Source organism: Orcinus orca, chromosome 12 (assembly GCF_937001465.1).
Source record: "Orcinus orca chromosome 12, mOrcOrc1.1, whole genome shotgun sequence".
Taxonomy (NCBI): Eukaryota; Metazoa; Chordata; class Mammalia; order Artiodactyla; family Delphinidae; genus Orcinus; species Orcinus orca.
The window spans coordinates 71388879-71404630 of NC_064570.1; the positions used below are offsets into that span (position 1 = coordinate 71388879).

At 37.9% G+C, this 15752-nt stretch overlaps 1 protein-coding gene across 12 annotated transcripts in view; it reads right to left on the reverse strand.

Annotated features, from left to right (window-relative positions):
• The window catches only part of DOP1A (DOP1 leucine zipper like protein A), a 111331-nt gene that overhangs the window by 27682 nt on the left and 67897 nt on the right, over positions 1 to 15752 (reverse strand). For 6 of the 12 annotated variants that reach the window (XR_007470530.1, XR_007470531.1, XM_049695323.1 and 3 more), the window contains 8 exons: positions 13496 to 14117; positions 12590 to 12864; positions 11342 to 11494; positions 7727 to 7827; positions 6097 to 6356; positions 2569 to 4558; positions 1630 to 1774; positions 1341 to 1523 (listed from right to left, as the gene is read on the reverse strand). Coding sequence is in view for 9 of the 12 variants with exons in the window: in XM_049695323.1 (XP_049551280.1) it covers positions 1341 to 1523; positions 1630 to 1774; positions 2569 to 4558; positions 6097 to 6356; positions 7727 to 7827; positions 11342 to 11494; positions 12590 to 12864; positions 13496 to 14117 (3729 nt within the window). In the remaining 3 variants the exon portion in view is untranslated. The remainder of the gene's footprint in view (positions 1 to 1340; positions 1524 to 1629; positions 1775 to 2568; positions 4559 to 6096; positions 6357 to 7726; positions 7828 to 11341; positions 11495 to 12589; positions 12865 to 13495; positions 14118 to 15752) is intronic. The other 6 variants (XR_007470532.1, XM_049695325.1, XM_049695329.1 and 3 more) reach the window with 2 other exon arrangements.

A 15752-nucleotide genomic window follows, 5' to 3' on the forward strand; every position in this document is an offset into this window, starting at 1 on the left:
AAATAATATACAGAACTTGTATGTTTTACTACCTACATAATGGTAGAGGAAACTTTAATAGTGTTAAGAGATGCAACCATGGTCATTTTAATTCAAAAGGAAAAAAAAACCCCTATAATAGTTTAATCCAAACATCAGGACTTAAATACAATTTTCTAATGATTTCTACCCTTCCCCCACAGTGCCCAGTGTGCTCCCATGACTCCCAGATCTAGGAAGTCAGGTCTAGGAGCAAGATGAGGTAATTGAGGAATATCAATTTGACAACCTGCCATAGCCTAACATGCTTTTAAACATTCACATACTTTCCCTCTAAATATAAAGTAGAAAATTTGGAAAATACCTAAGAGTATAAGAAGAAAAACACTTTTTTTAAATCAATGATTAACCTCATCATATTAAGATAATCACTATTAACACGTGAATTTTCTTTATTCCTTTTTCTGCAGATAAATTTTTTTTCCATAATTAGAAATACAATATTTGTTTAATTATGTAACATCCCTGTTCCACTAAACTTTTAAGCACTTTCCATCCACTAAGAATTCTTCAAAACCATGACATTAGTGGCTCCATAATATAACACTGAACAGATAATTTATTTAATCATTCCCTTATTGTTTAGGATCTCTCTTTTTTCTGCCATTAAATAAGGCTATAATAAATATTTTATGTATATATTTACATAATTTTGATTACCTCAGAATTCATTACTAAAGTAGATTACTAGGTCAAAGACTATGAAACTTAAAGATCTCTGTACATATTGCTAAACTGTTTTCCAGGAGAGATTTGCATATTAAAATGTCAGCTTGAAATGTCCTAAAAAAAGGAACAAAATTATAACATGTATGAATGAACCTCAAAAATATTATGTCACATGAAAGAAACTAGATACAAAAGACCAAATAATGTATAATTCCATTTACAGGAAATGGCCTGTAAATGGTAAAAGCAAATCGATGTACAGAAAACAGATTAGTGGTTGATTGTGGTTAGGGATGGGAACCGAGGGGCTGCAGATGGGCATGAGGCATCTTTCTGTGGTGAGGGGTACGCTCAAACATTAGGTTGTGGAGACAGTACTACAGCTCTGTACATTTACTAAAAAACAAAACAAAAACAAACACAAACATTGAATTATGTATGCTTAAAAAGGGTGAATTTTGTGTTATGTCACCTCAATAAAACGGTTAAAAAAATTACTTGATAACTAATTACACAATCCATGCAGAGAATCATAAATACTACTCAAATTATTCACAAATTCAGAACATAATCTTTGGGAGAATCCTCAAATAGCCTCTTGAGCGCCAAGGGTGAAGTGTGAATTATCTAACCTTTGTGGCTCCAAGATTGATAGTGGTAACAGAGGCGGATGCAGCAATGGGTATCTTTTCCGAAGAATCGGCCTGATGCAGTGCACTCCAAAGCAGTGTCACAGAGGACATGATCATGTGAAGGATCGAGAGGATTCCACTGCGGGCTTCGAACAGGTGTTTCTGGTCTACATTGACCAAAAGCTATTGAAGTTGGGGGAAGAAAATGTATCACTTCCTGAGGATTACAAATGGGACTTATTAGGCCTCATAATCTTTAAAAAGCAGTCAAATATTTGTGCAGTCTTACTTGGTGATACTGGGTAGTGGGGTCCAACAAACAGTAGTGGATAATGGCTGTGATCCCTTCCAAAAGGGTAAGAATCATATCTGGTGGAATAATTGATGCCATCCACAGAGGCCTGAAATAAAATGTATCCATTTGAACACAAGTTCTGTGAAAGAGAAGTTTGTGTTTTATCAGTAGTAAATGTCCAGCATGTGACAGGCACACAGTAAGTGCTCAATAAATATTATATAAATAAATAAGTGAATAAATTAGGAGCTTTTATATCCTCATCTAATAAAATAAGTGAGTCACATTAAATGTACTAAAGTTCTTTTTGGATAATAAATTCTACACAAAATAAATACAGCCAGTAAATCTCTAGCAACCATGTAATGGCAGGCATATCAATATTAAAGGATACAGGCAGTTTTCTTATATTTTATATCTAGTACCTGAGATTATACAGGAGATAAACCAGACACTAGTCTATTAAACATCTGGATAATTTTGACAGATTAATTTTGAACATGGCCTGGGGATACAGATAAAATTCACCACCAAACTGAAAATCCTGAATGAGAAGTAAAATCAGATGGGAAAAGATTTGTAATTTTAAATTAATTTTAGTGTGAAATTAATTTGCACTTAGATAAAGATATCAGATAAAACCTGGGAGACCCTTTGCTGAGCTTTCTATTACTTTTGCCAGCTCTGTTAAGAGCATCAAAATTAATTTCAGCTCTTAGGAGAAAAAAGTCCTGTTTATATATTCCTTGTTTTCCACTCCTGATTCTTTTGTTGATACTCTTCCTCAATGTTCTTTATGAAAATAAGATACTGTTTGTAACCTAATGAGAACCACTAATTTACTTCCCCAAACTGCAACTGACTTACTAGATGATTAAGCAGTAATATATGTAAAAAATGTTAATAATGACAAAATTAAAAATCAACCCTTACCTACTATCAGATAATCCTGTTTCATATTTGTACTGTTGAATTAGGTTATCTAGATTTCTGCAAAGCTGTAGTGTCACAGAAACAACCACTCTCTGTAGAACTTTTCCCATGTAAGGCAGAGTAGATGTGATTAAACCAATCCATTGTGGGTGCATCTTACAAGCACAGTGCTGATGTAAAGCTCGTATCACCGCACAGAGGAACATGCCTTGAGATGTGATTGGCTGGGCATGCAAATACTGAAGAGAAGTCATGGGCTGATGGGGATTGATGTGTTCCAGATCAGATACCACAAAATCAAAACCTGTTTCATTCTCTTCAGGGATAGTCATTACCCTGTGTTCTAGAACAATGAGCCTCTGAAGCACTTTAAGAAGCTGTGACTGGAGTGTGCTGCCATTGTCAAATTCATCTTCTGAGAAATTGATCAGGCTGTCCTCTGAGAAACCTTCTTCCACAGCAACCATGTTCTTACCTGCCATCTTTTCACTGTGCCATTTCTGTGCACTAAAGATAGACGACAGCAAACAGTGAAGAATCACTTTCTGAACTTTGCACTTAGATAACATATCAGAGATAAAACTAGGGAAACCTTTCGCAGAGCTTTCTATGACTTTTGCCAGCTCAGTAAAGAGGAGTGTCAAAATTTCGATGCTCATCATCTGCATGTTTCGATTGCCTATTAAATCTTGTGACGTGACCTTGACATGAGTTGGGTAATGGCTACGCATATAATATAAGCAGAGGGAAATAAGGATTTCTATGTACATAGAACTCCGGAAATTATGATTCGAGTCCACAGGAATGTGACTATAAAAATCTTTGCCCATAACAGAAATCCGGTGTCTGGCCAATAGGTTCTGAAGCAGAGACAGCTGAGGAGTATATGCATTATTTACACTCGTGGTTGAAATGGCGTTTACAAAAGCAATGGGGTTAGTTTTCAAGATGGCCTTGATGGCAGAAAAAGCATACAGAGTCCTTGATGAATCATACAACTGCAGATACAAAAGGACATGTTGATAGAGTGGATGGATGTTGAAATTGGGAGATCTCCGTGAACCTGGAGAACCCATGTCACTCTCAATTTCGGAAATTTCTCCCTCTCCACAGCTATACCAGTTCTCTAAATCCAGACCATCACTAAAGAAAACACTGGTTTGTTTGAGTTTTTCATTTGAAGTTTTTTTCTTGTCATCATCCTTTTTTCTGGCAAGTTTTACTTTAGGTTTTGCTCCTGGTTGTTTACCTGACTCCTTAACAATTGTTTCTTTCTCTGAGACTTTTTCTGATAATTTTTCTTTGAAGCTGAACTGAATACTGCTGTGACTTCTCTGTCTAGATCTGGTTTCTGTAGCAGCAATAGAAGAGTCATGGAGAATCTGTGTGGTTCCTGAAATACAAGGTGAGGAGCTATTTCTGGAGATTCCATTTGGCACACACTCACAGCCTTCCTCTGCAGACACAGACAAAAACTGAGAATTTTCGTTACTCGGCAAAGCAGTCTGACTCTGCTGAGCGGACTGGTCTTCACTTTTAATCATCTCCTCACCTGGATCTACATCGTTGTCCTTTGGCGGCATATCTTCAATTTCTAACTGAGATGGCACTGACGCAGATTCTGCTTCGAGGCCACTTACGACTTTACATATCAGGTCAAAGACTACCTGCTGAACATCATCATCTGGGGAGCCTGCGTTTGGCATCTGGGAATCCTCTTGTGCATTCACGTTTTCAGGATCAACTTCGTAACTCAAGTTGTCCCCACCAGAGGACTGAGAACATCCAGAGTCAGAACTCTGAAGTATTTCTATCTGTTGGTCTGGAAGATCAAAATCAGATACAACCATTGGAATTGTCTCACTGCTGGTACTTAGAAGGGACAGTCTGTCACTTAATGGATTAACAGTAAGACTGAAGTTCTCTATTTCATCCATGGTAAGCGTCTTTTCACCATTTCCTTTCGATGCAATGAGTTGTACTTGGCTTACTGGCATATGAGAAAAAGAGTAAAGGAAAAATATAAAATATATTAAAATAACTGAAATGTAGACTGAACAAGATTTTTAATCATTACTTTCATTACCTCCTTATATTTTCCTATTAAAATATTTATTAATATGCTAGACTTAAGTTAGAAAATTATGTAGATGACCATTAACTAGAATTTAATAGACAATTCAATACTAGAAGGCCTATTATTCAACTGAATTAAACAAAACAGCACATTTAACAGATAAAATATAAAACTTTGCCCTTATCCCCAAATACGACATCCTTTTAAAATCATTTAGTATATAGTTAATATATAAATACATAATCTTCTTGATTTTAATAAAATTCAACAAGCATTTATGAATTATATAGTTTGAGTAAGGCCCTAAACCAGGACAGGAGGGTGAGGTAAGGAAAAGACATCACTGTTCTCTCTAAGAAGTTTAAAACTAGCAGGGCATCACAAACATCCATTTCGGTACTTTTGTGGGGACATTCTTTTAGAGAGGCTTAGTTCCATGCCAGCAGTGCAAAATCAGATGCTTCAAATTTAGGAAAAGCATCATGACACCACAGGTGAGGTCTGAGAATGATCTCAGAGGACAGATGAGAATTCAGCTGACAGGCAGGAACTATGGCAGGCAAAGCGCTAACACAAGAGTTCTGGCAATAAGCAGGGTAGAGCATGTTCTTAGAAGATTCAGGGGAAGCAGTGGAAAGGTAGTTAGAGAAAGGAACCAAGGCTCTGTAGAAACACACTAAAGATGAAGTAGGAGCACGACAGTTTAGTTCTAGCTTAACCACTTACCAGCTGTGGGACTTTGAGAAAGCCACAGCCTTCTAAGCATCAGCTTCCTGCTCGGTCAAATGACCTTTCATTACTGACCTCCCAGGATTATTTGACAAGAGATACAAATGAAATATTGAGTCTTTTGTCCCTAAGGTATATTAACCTAAGGGGGCCATTATCAGTGTATTACAGAGGGTATCATTTGGCAATTTGTGAAGTGTGGACTTTATTCTAGCAATAGAGAATATTTATCAAACACACTAGTCTCTGCACTAAATATGTCACAAACATTACTATATCTGACATTCACAATGAAGCCCTGAGAGATGGGTATTATCATTCCTATTTTACAGATGAGGAAAATGATGCATGAAATATAAAGTGCATTATAAGCTTACTAAAGATTCCCAGTGAAGTATCTACAGAGCCTTGCAGGGCCAGGATTATAAACTCTAAAGGTTATTTATTAATACTGAAGAATGTTTCTGACCAGAGCTGGGCTGAGTCCTCCCCTGAAAGAAGCAACTGATAACAGACATCTAAGTCCCCTGTGATGGTCACTGATAAGGTACATATTGACACAGCCCATGTGAGCACTGCTAGTCCATGAGGAGGGGAGAAAATCAGCGCAGGGAGAAATTCTCACGTTTGGTTCTCCTGACAATCACTGTTGTGTCCGCCTTTCATTTTATTTTAATAATTTAATTCTAAATAAAGTTGTTCTACTTCCGTGTGATATTCACCATTATTGCAGGAAAAGTTTTGCATGAAATGCTTGTCATTCTCTTCTCCGGGATAACAGGGGGCCTTATTCCAATAACGTTCTGCTTGTACCCGCTGCACTGAAACCCTCTGAGTTTTGGGATGAAGCAAGAGCAATAGCAGTGGTTCCAAAACTCTTGCAATATCATGTCTTTGCAGGACTTGGTTCAGCCAGGCTTGTCCCACAGAGCTGGTGGAACCATCGAGACTGTTAAGGCTATCTAACATGATGAACAGTGACCTACAATAAACACCAATAATTAAAACAAAGAGCAAAATACCTACTTTAATTTTAACACTCTAATTTTTCTAAAATTAACATTACGATAAGTTGTGTTTCTTGCTTTAACTATTTTAAAGTAATCATACTTCAGAATAACTTTTGACCACAGCATTTTAATAATCTTAATCCCCAGTCTCAGTAGATACAATAAGAAAGGAGAAATAGTTTTTTCTCTTTTCTTGTGTTTTTTGAAATTTCACAAGCATACATTACTTTTAAAAGAAAAATACTAAAAAACAGAAAAAAAAAAACCTTAGACAATTAGTCTTGTTTTAGCAACATATTACTGTTCACATCACCAAATACTGAACCATCTGCAAGTCAACACTACTTTCATGTTGGTCTGTGCCCCACTGCGCCCATTCTCTTTACCAGTTGAAAGCAATGTGCTTAATTCAAGGTGAAAGGTGTGGAGGTATAGTTTGGAATCAGACAACCTAAGATTCAAATCTGGGCCATCCACTTCACCTCGTGTATAACGATCTTCGGCAAATCACTTAACTTCGCTGGGGCCTTCACTGCCTCACGTGATGAGGACAGGCGGTCATTAAATTACAGATGGTATTTGTAAAGCACCTAGGCCCAGGGACCAGTTCATTACAGGGGTTCAACAGCAGACCGTTTTAAAATGGTGATGCTGCGTGAAATCACCAGCTGAAATAACATCCAGTAGAGTCCACATCTGATCCTGAGTGGGGCTTCAGTGTAGTTAGACTTGGGGCCACCTCTATGAGACTTGCTGGTGAGACTGCTATCTATGCCAATGTATGTAAATTTACCTATAAATGGCATCTCCTTGGAAGTTACTGCAAATCTCATATTTGGGGTATGGGTCATCTATGTAGTCTAGACAAACTCTCAGGCAGTTAACTACAGATTGTTTTAATCCATGGAAGCGCTTTGTCAGTATTTTTGCTGTAGATTTTAAGGTCTGGTTCAGGCAGAAGACTGAGAATGATTACTAGAGAAACACTTATACAATCTACTGTTTATATGAAATTTCACTGAATGTGAACTCAAGCAGGCTGTATCTGTTGCTATAACCCTGACACCTAGAATGGCTCCTGGCACACAGAAGTAACTTGATGAAGTCATCCAATGAAAGGAAGGGGCACTGGGTGCTCCAGAGCATGAAAGGTGAAAATCTGTTAGATAAATGAAAATGCCATGCCTTTTAATACAGCTTAGATTTTAAAAAATAATTTATAAATTCTCTTTATAAAATCGCAAGTTGCTCTCTCCTATCCCTGCTCTCTCTCCCCTACCAAATAGGCCAGGGGATTCACGAAAAGAAACATTAAGATATCAGAATATAAAATGTAACCAACCTGTCAAAAGACCGTGCAAAAGATGAAGACTTATTTATATGGAGGTCCCTCGTTAGATGCCAAAGAACTGCAAATTTTGCATGTGCTTCCATCCTTATTTTCTGAGGATGAATATGAGAGATTATTTTATTATTCTTTGAAGGTATTAAGTGATTTTAGTATGAACAAAGTAGTTATTTAAGACAGAGTATTATGTTGTATTATGTTCAATGTTCACAGAACTCCAACACCCGATGAAATAAGCTGTGTTTTTTATGGAAGTAGAAAAGTGGAAAATACTTAAATATATAAAGAAATATTAAACCTAAAGGATCATCTCATGCTGCCACATAAGTTATTATTTAGTTTAGGTAATCAGTTTACTAGATTATTTTATAATAGGGGATGGAAAAACCTAATAATGTGCATGTTATGATATTCTGAGTATAGGAAGCACTTTCCCCCTCATTTTAATATATAAGTACACAGTAGTCAAAACCAATTTTATGGCACTATATACTTTGCTTTTGCTCCCAGAAATTACACATTAATCCCAAATGAATTTATCAACACCTAAAAAGCTGGTTTATTAGATTAAAAATTTTAAGGACCTAAAAAAATTATTTCTACAAGAAAAATATTATATCATTTTTGGGATTATTTGGAAAAGATTAACTGTTAAGATAACAATGGATAGAATAATGGAAAAATAAATTATTTAGAAAGACCAGTATTTGGTATTAGATAATGAAAATGTGTTAATGGAAATCACATAGAAATTGTTCTTGGATTGAAAGAATCAATATTGTGAAAATGACTATACTACCCAAAGCAATCTACAGATTCAATGTAATCCTTACCAAATTACCAATGGCATTTTTTACGGAACTAGAACAAAAAATCTTAAAATTTGCATGGAGACACAAAAGACCCCAAATAGCCAAAGCAATCTTGAGGGGAAAAAAATGGAGCTGGAGGAATCAGACTCCCTGACTTCAGACTATACTACAAAGCTACAGTCATCAAGACAATATGGTACTGGCACAAAAACAGAAATATAGATCAATGGAACAGGATAGAAAGCCCAGAGATAAACCCACACACCTATGGTTAACTAATCTATGAGAAAGGAGGCAAGGATATACAATGGAGAAAAGACAGCCTCTTCAATAAGTGGTGCTGGGAAAACTGGACAGGTACATGTAAAAGAATGAAATTAGAACACTCCGTAACACTATACACAAAAATAAACTCAAAATGGATTAAAGACCTAAATGTAAGATCAGACACTTTAAAACTCTTAGAGGAAAACACAGGAAGAACCCTCTATGACATAATTCACAGCAAGATCTTTTTTGACCCACCTCCTAGAGTAATGGAAATAATAAAAAAAAAAAAACAAATGGGACCTAATGAAACTTAAAAGCTTTTGCACAGCAAAGGAAACTATAAACAAGATGAAAAGACAACCCTCAGAATGGGAAAAAATATTTTCAAATAAACGAACGGACAAAGAATTAATCTCCAAAATATATAAACAGCTCATGCAGCTCAATATCAAAAAAACAAACAACCCCATCCAAAAATGGGCAGAAGACCTAAATGGACATCTCTCCAAAGAAGACATACAGGTGGCCAAGAAGCACATGAAAAGCTGCTCACCATCACTAATCATTAGAGAAATGCAAATCAAAACCACAATGAGGTATCACCTCACACCAGTTAGAATGGGCATCATCAGAAAATCTACAAGCAACAAATGCTGGAGAGGGTGTGGAGAAAAGGGAACCCTCTTGCACTGTTGGTGGGAATGTAAACTGATACAGCCACTATGGAGAACAGTATGGAGGTTCCTTAAAAAACTAAAAATAGAATTACCATATGACCCAGCAATCCCACTACTGGACATATACCCTGAGAAAATCGTAATTCAAAAAGACACATGCACCCCAGTGTTCACTGCAGCACTATTTACAATAGCCAGGTCATGGAAGCAACCTAAATGCCCATCGACAGACGAATGGATAAAGAAGATGTGGTACATATATACAATGGAATATCACTCAGCCATGAAAAGGAACGAAATTGGGTCATCTGCAGAGATGTGGATGGACCTAGAGACTGTTATAGAGAGTGAAGTCAGTTAGAAAGAGAAAAACAAATATCGTATATTAACACATATATGTGGAATCTAGAAAAATGGTATAGATGAACTGGTTTACAGGGCAGAAAGAGAGACACAGATGTAGAGAACAAACGTATGGACACCAAGGGGGAAAGTGGCGGGGGGGGTGGTGGTGGTGGGATGAATTGGGAGATTGGGATTGACATGTATACACTGATGTGTATAAAATGGATAACTCATAAGAACCTGCTGTATAAAAAAAAATAAATAAAATTTTAAAAAAACAGAGAAAAAGAAACTGTAATATTCCAAAAATTTTATAGTCTTCCTACAGCATTTGTGGAATCCTTCAAGTAAAAGACCCCTGAAATCGGGATTGCGACTGTCTAAACTGTTTGTGATAGGTTAGAGGAGCACCTGCTTTTTCTGTGGGCCTAATAAATGTTTTTCCAGTGAAGCCTGTGTTTGTACATCAACCAACAGAAACATGTAAATAAAAGTAAGTAATAACAGATAGTTTTTTCCATGGATATATCTTTATTCAGAGCTTAGTATTTCTTTAAAATGAAATGTTATACAAGTAAACAGGTGTATAATTTGTCCTAGATTTACACTTAATGTAAAGCAAATTACTGCACTGAAATACAAGGCTCTATTTAAAATTTTCTGAACAATTCTGAAAGAGTGTGTTGAAGTAAAATTAGAATTTTAACAGTTTTCTTGGAATAAGCTTTTCAGTCCTCTCATTTACTCCTTCATTTGCCAGGTCCCCCTGCCAAATGCTGCATTTACTCTACACAATGTCTTTTTGAACATAACCCATTCAATCTCACTAGCACTGAGAACTTTTCAAAATGAGGGCAATCCACTTCTAAAAGCTGTTCAATAAAATCTTCTTAAAATTAATGTTAGAGAGCAGATACAGGAAGACCACAAACTTCATTAAGTTACCCTGAACGGGTCAATCAGAATGATCGTTCTAGTTTCTTCTCAGGCCCAGTCATGACTCAGCCATAACTGACGTATGTATCACACTTCATATACATTAGGATACAAAATCCTTATTTTGGATGTTTATTATAAGGCAAATAATATAATCTCACATACTAACACTCTATAGCTTATAAATGTCATTTCACATATATTAGTTAATGTATCCACCAGTTTCATAACTGAGGCCACCGAATACATCTTTAAACAATCCAAGAACTTGGACCACCAACAACTTTAATCGTCACTCCCCACAGGTGGTATCCTGAACCAAGAAATAAACCCAGCATTTGATTTTGGGTTCCTTGATTTTTCATATTACTGACGCTTATGTAAAGAACTTTCCTCTAAAAAGAATAGAACACATGTATTTTAAAGATTTGATGATCACTGAATGAATTCATATTATCTCTTATTCAGATACTAGATGAAATAATTTTCCTAGAGTTTCCTTAATTTACCTTTTAGTATGATACGAGCAGGAGGTAGGGTGGGCACAGGATAAGAAGAGAAGAATTTACCTTATCTTTATGGGTCAACTGCTGACTTATAACATCCTCACAGATGCTAGAAGAAGGAACCAAGTTATGTAATTGATAAAACAGTTCCACACTCTTCTGGTGGTGCTGAGGTGTCCCATCTCCCATCTGGTTCCACAATGTTAAAGCTACATGCTATTAAAAAAAGATGTAAAAGTCACAGTTACAAAATTGCAAATGGAAACTTATTTAACAGACATTTCCTATTAGGTACAAACAAGCCTCTGACTGCCAGACCTAGAAGGTCTTAATACTCATTATGCCACTGGAATGAGATTTAAAAGTGTAGCTTTCCATCTGTTCACTTTCTGGTCCAGGCTTTTAGAACCTCTTATGATAGTCCTTTAATTATATTTACCTTAAACAGCAGATATGTAATCACTTTTTACAGGGTCCAGATGAGACCCCATTTCACTATTTTAGAGATGTTTAGTAAAGTGATGCTAGAATATGTTATCTTTAAGAGGATATAAATCCCACATTGAAGGCACTGTAACGTTTACAGTTATATGCTGCAAAGTGATATATAATTCATAGTCCAAATATGCAAACTACTTAAAACGTACAAAATAGGTTGTATGTATTTCAGTGCTACATGTGTTAACACAGCACTTGATGATCTATGACAGCATTAATAAAAATGTAAGTCATCAGGGTTCACCACAACATTGTAGAACCCAACTCTAACCTAGCAGGAGGAACTATCTAGAGGGGCACAATAACTTGAAATTACATTAAAATTAAAAAAAATTTTATATATAAATAGTCTACCTGCTTAAGTCAAATATACTTGATGTTCTTTCTATGTAGAGGATATCATATGTACTGTTGTGACAGAGATCAAAGACTGCATTTTTTTTGAATGACATCATACATCACAAATGATCATCAGACAATTCAGAGTCAGAAAACTTTTTCTGGGTGTTTTGGAGAGCTGAGGTTGCACTCTACGAGAAGCAAAAGTGTCACAACCACTTTATCTGGAAATACATTTTACTGTATAAATGAACTTTTCTCTTTACCCTAATACTCCCCTCATCCTTATCTTTTTTCTCCTCACAAAACTGGGGAGAAGACCGGCCAAGCAGCACTGATCAAGTGTGGTGTCTTTTCCTATATGGCATGATATTAAGAGGTGTTTAATTAAGCCTGATTATCTTCTTTAAAATCTCTGCTATGCAAATTAGCTCAAGTATCATCTTAGTCATGAATGTATTCCTTAGAGCTCACCTTGAAAAATTCAGTCTTCTCAGCTATATATCTCAGATTGCCCGGAGTGAGGGGAGGTCTAATAACCACAGCTACTCTTCCCTGGTTTGGACTTAAGGGTTGTGCAGGCTCCACACTGTTGATGTTTTCCCCAGTGACCATGGCCACCGACTGAGTCAATCCTACCAGATCCATCACTAGTGAAATCGCAGCGCTCTGCACACTGCAATCACTTGCTTGGAGGCAAGCGGTCATCAGCGTCTGGAGCCACAGTGGAGGCTGCACGTGCTCCCAGTCTGAAACGAAAGCCGGAAGCCAACACGGTCCATCACACTGAACCTTTCACGCACACTCTATCTTCCAAGTTAATTTCAAAACACAAAGCACTTCTACCAAATAACTTTAGGCCTTGCTTGGTGAACAAAACCATGGTTTCTCACTTAGACTAGAGCTTCAAGAAAATAAAGCAGCAACAGGAATTTCATAAGAATTTTTTAATATGTATTTTTCTTATGCAAGTCATACAACCTATTTTCTGTCCTAAAAAAAGTTTAGTAATCAATTAACATTATGTAGTACTCACTGTACTATGTGTGTGTACTATGTATGTGTGTGTGTGTATGTCTGTGTGTGTGTGTGTGTGTGTGTATATATATATATATATATATAAATAAAAATTTAAATGAAGGTAATCACATATGATGCTAGTCATAATAAAAGAAATCAGGAAATTTTCCAACATATCAATCTCCCCATAATGACAGTATTTCATTGAAAAAACATCTACAAATTAAAATAAAAGTTTTAAAAATTAAGAGGCTAAAAGAAATCCCAGTTTTAATATCTGAGCGTTCCTTAAAATAAAGGGGGAGGGGAAAGCATGCCATAAAAAATATTTTTAAATAAATAAAACAGAGATGACCTTACCAGTCTCTGATTTTTCAGAACATAACTCTGAAGTATGGTTCCCCTCAGCAATGTAAACTGGGAAGCTTGAGCACTCCAGGAAGAGCTGACAGGCAGCAAGGAAGGCAGAAAGGTATTCTTTTGAAGTTTTCTGTTTACTTATGTTTCTCTCTTTTACACCACTATGGGAATCCCTGTCCCAGTCTGAAGTCTCTCCTAGCTCTCGACTAAGATCCCCTTGATGCTCTGTAGCCAAAGCCTGAGAGAAAGAGTTACTCTGAATGATGTAGAGGTTGATAAGTCTGGTGAGAAACTGTTGGACATACTCCAAGCAGCACTGCATTGCAGTTTTTTGCGCTGTCTTCCCACTTTGGGGTGCTGTCCCCTGAGTGACTAGGGAAGGGGGCTGGATGATAGTTTCTTCAGATCCCACAGTGGAGGCCGTTTCTGTTTCAGATGATGTGCTGCCAATTGGGATGGCAACTGCCTCCGGTCCCTCACTCAGTTCTCTGTCGATGTCATCAGTTCGGTCTGCTTGATATTGTATGAACTCAGTGAATCCACTCTCTGAGGAGCGACTACTTGGTGGATTTTCTCCATCTTCAAACACTTCAGTAGGATTTTCAAGAGAAACTGATAATACCTGGTAGAGTGTAAAAAGAGCAGAAGGCTGAGTAACTAAATGTATTATATTAGAAATTAAAATTAAAAAGTCACATTTTGAAGGAAGTCAGCTTTAGATTTGACTTATTCACAACCTAATTCACATTTCACAACTTAATCTATACATATATATATGTGTGTGTATATATATATATATATATATATATATATATATGTTTTTTTTTTGTTTTCTTTTGTTTTTTGCGGTATGCGGGCCTCTCACTGTTGTGGCCTCTCCTGTTGCGGAGCACAGGCTCCGGACGCACAGGCTCAGCGACCATGGCTCACGGGCCCAGCCACTCCGCGGCATGTGGGATCTTCCCAGACCAGGGCATGAGCCCGCATCCCCTGCATCAGCAGGTGGACTCTCAACCACCAGGGAAGCCCTAATCTATATATTTGGTTGAATCTTAAAAAAAGAGTTTCTACAATTGATTCACATATCTATGCTAATAGGAAATACTGATACGGTTCTAATTAATACATTAATATAAAGCTATTCAATAAATATTTATTATTTGCTATGTGCATAACTTAAGCTTAGGTTCTTGAGGACAAAATACGTATATGTAAAACTCTCTAGGATCTACATCCTTGTTTTCAAACTGCTAATAATTTATTCAATCTACTTCATGAAATCACTTTCCTAATGTCTAAACAATGCATGGAATGCGACATGTAAGATTAAAAAAATGACATTTTAAAAACTAGAAATAGGGTAACCTTCAAAATGGCAGAGAAGACATGGAGATCACCTTCCTCCCCACAAATGCATCAGAAATACATCTACATGTGGAACAACTCCTACAGAACACCTACTGAATGCTGGCAGGAGACCTCAGACCTCCCAAAAGGCAAGAAACCCCCCACGTACCTGGGTAGGGCAAAAGAAAGAATAAACAGAGACAAAAGAATAGGAACGGGACCTGCACCTCTGGGAGGGAGCTGTGAAGGAGGAAAGGTTTCCACACACTAGGAAGCCCCTTCGCGGGTGGAGACTGCGGGTGGCGGAGAGGGAAGCTTCAGGGCCACGGAGGAGAGCGCAGCCACAGGGGTGCGGGGGGCAAAGCGGAGAGATTCCCGCACAGAGGATCGGTGCTGATCGGCACTCACCAGCCCGAGAGGCTTGTCTGCTCTCCCACCGGGGTGGGCAGGGGCTGGAAGCTGAGGCTCGGGCTTCGGAGGTCGGATCCCAGGGAGAGGACTGGGGTTGGCTGCCTGAACACAGCCTGAAGGGGGTTAGTGCACCGCGGCTAGACAGGAGGGACTCCGGGAAAAAGTCTGGACCTGCCCAAGAGGCAAGAAACCATTGTTTTGGGGTGCGCGAGGAGAGGGGATTCAGAGCACCGTCTAAATGAGCTCCAGAGAAGGGCGGCACAAGCCGCAGCTATCAGCGCGGACCCCGAGACGGGCATGAGACGCTAAGGCTGCTGCTGCAGCCACCAAGAAGCCTGTGTGTGAGCACAGGTCACTATCCACACCTCCCCTCCCAGGAGCCTGTGCAGCCCGCCACTGCCAGGGTCCCGTGATCCAGGGACAACTTCCCCGGGAGAACGCACAGCGCGCCTCAGGCTGGTGCAATGTCGTGCTGGCCTCTGCTGCCGCAGGCCCACCC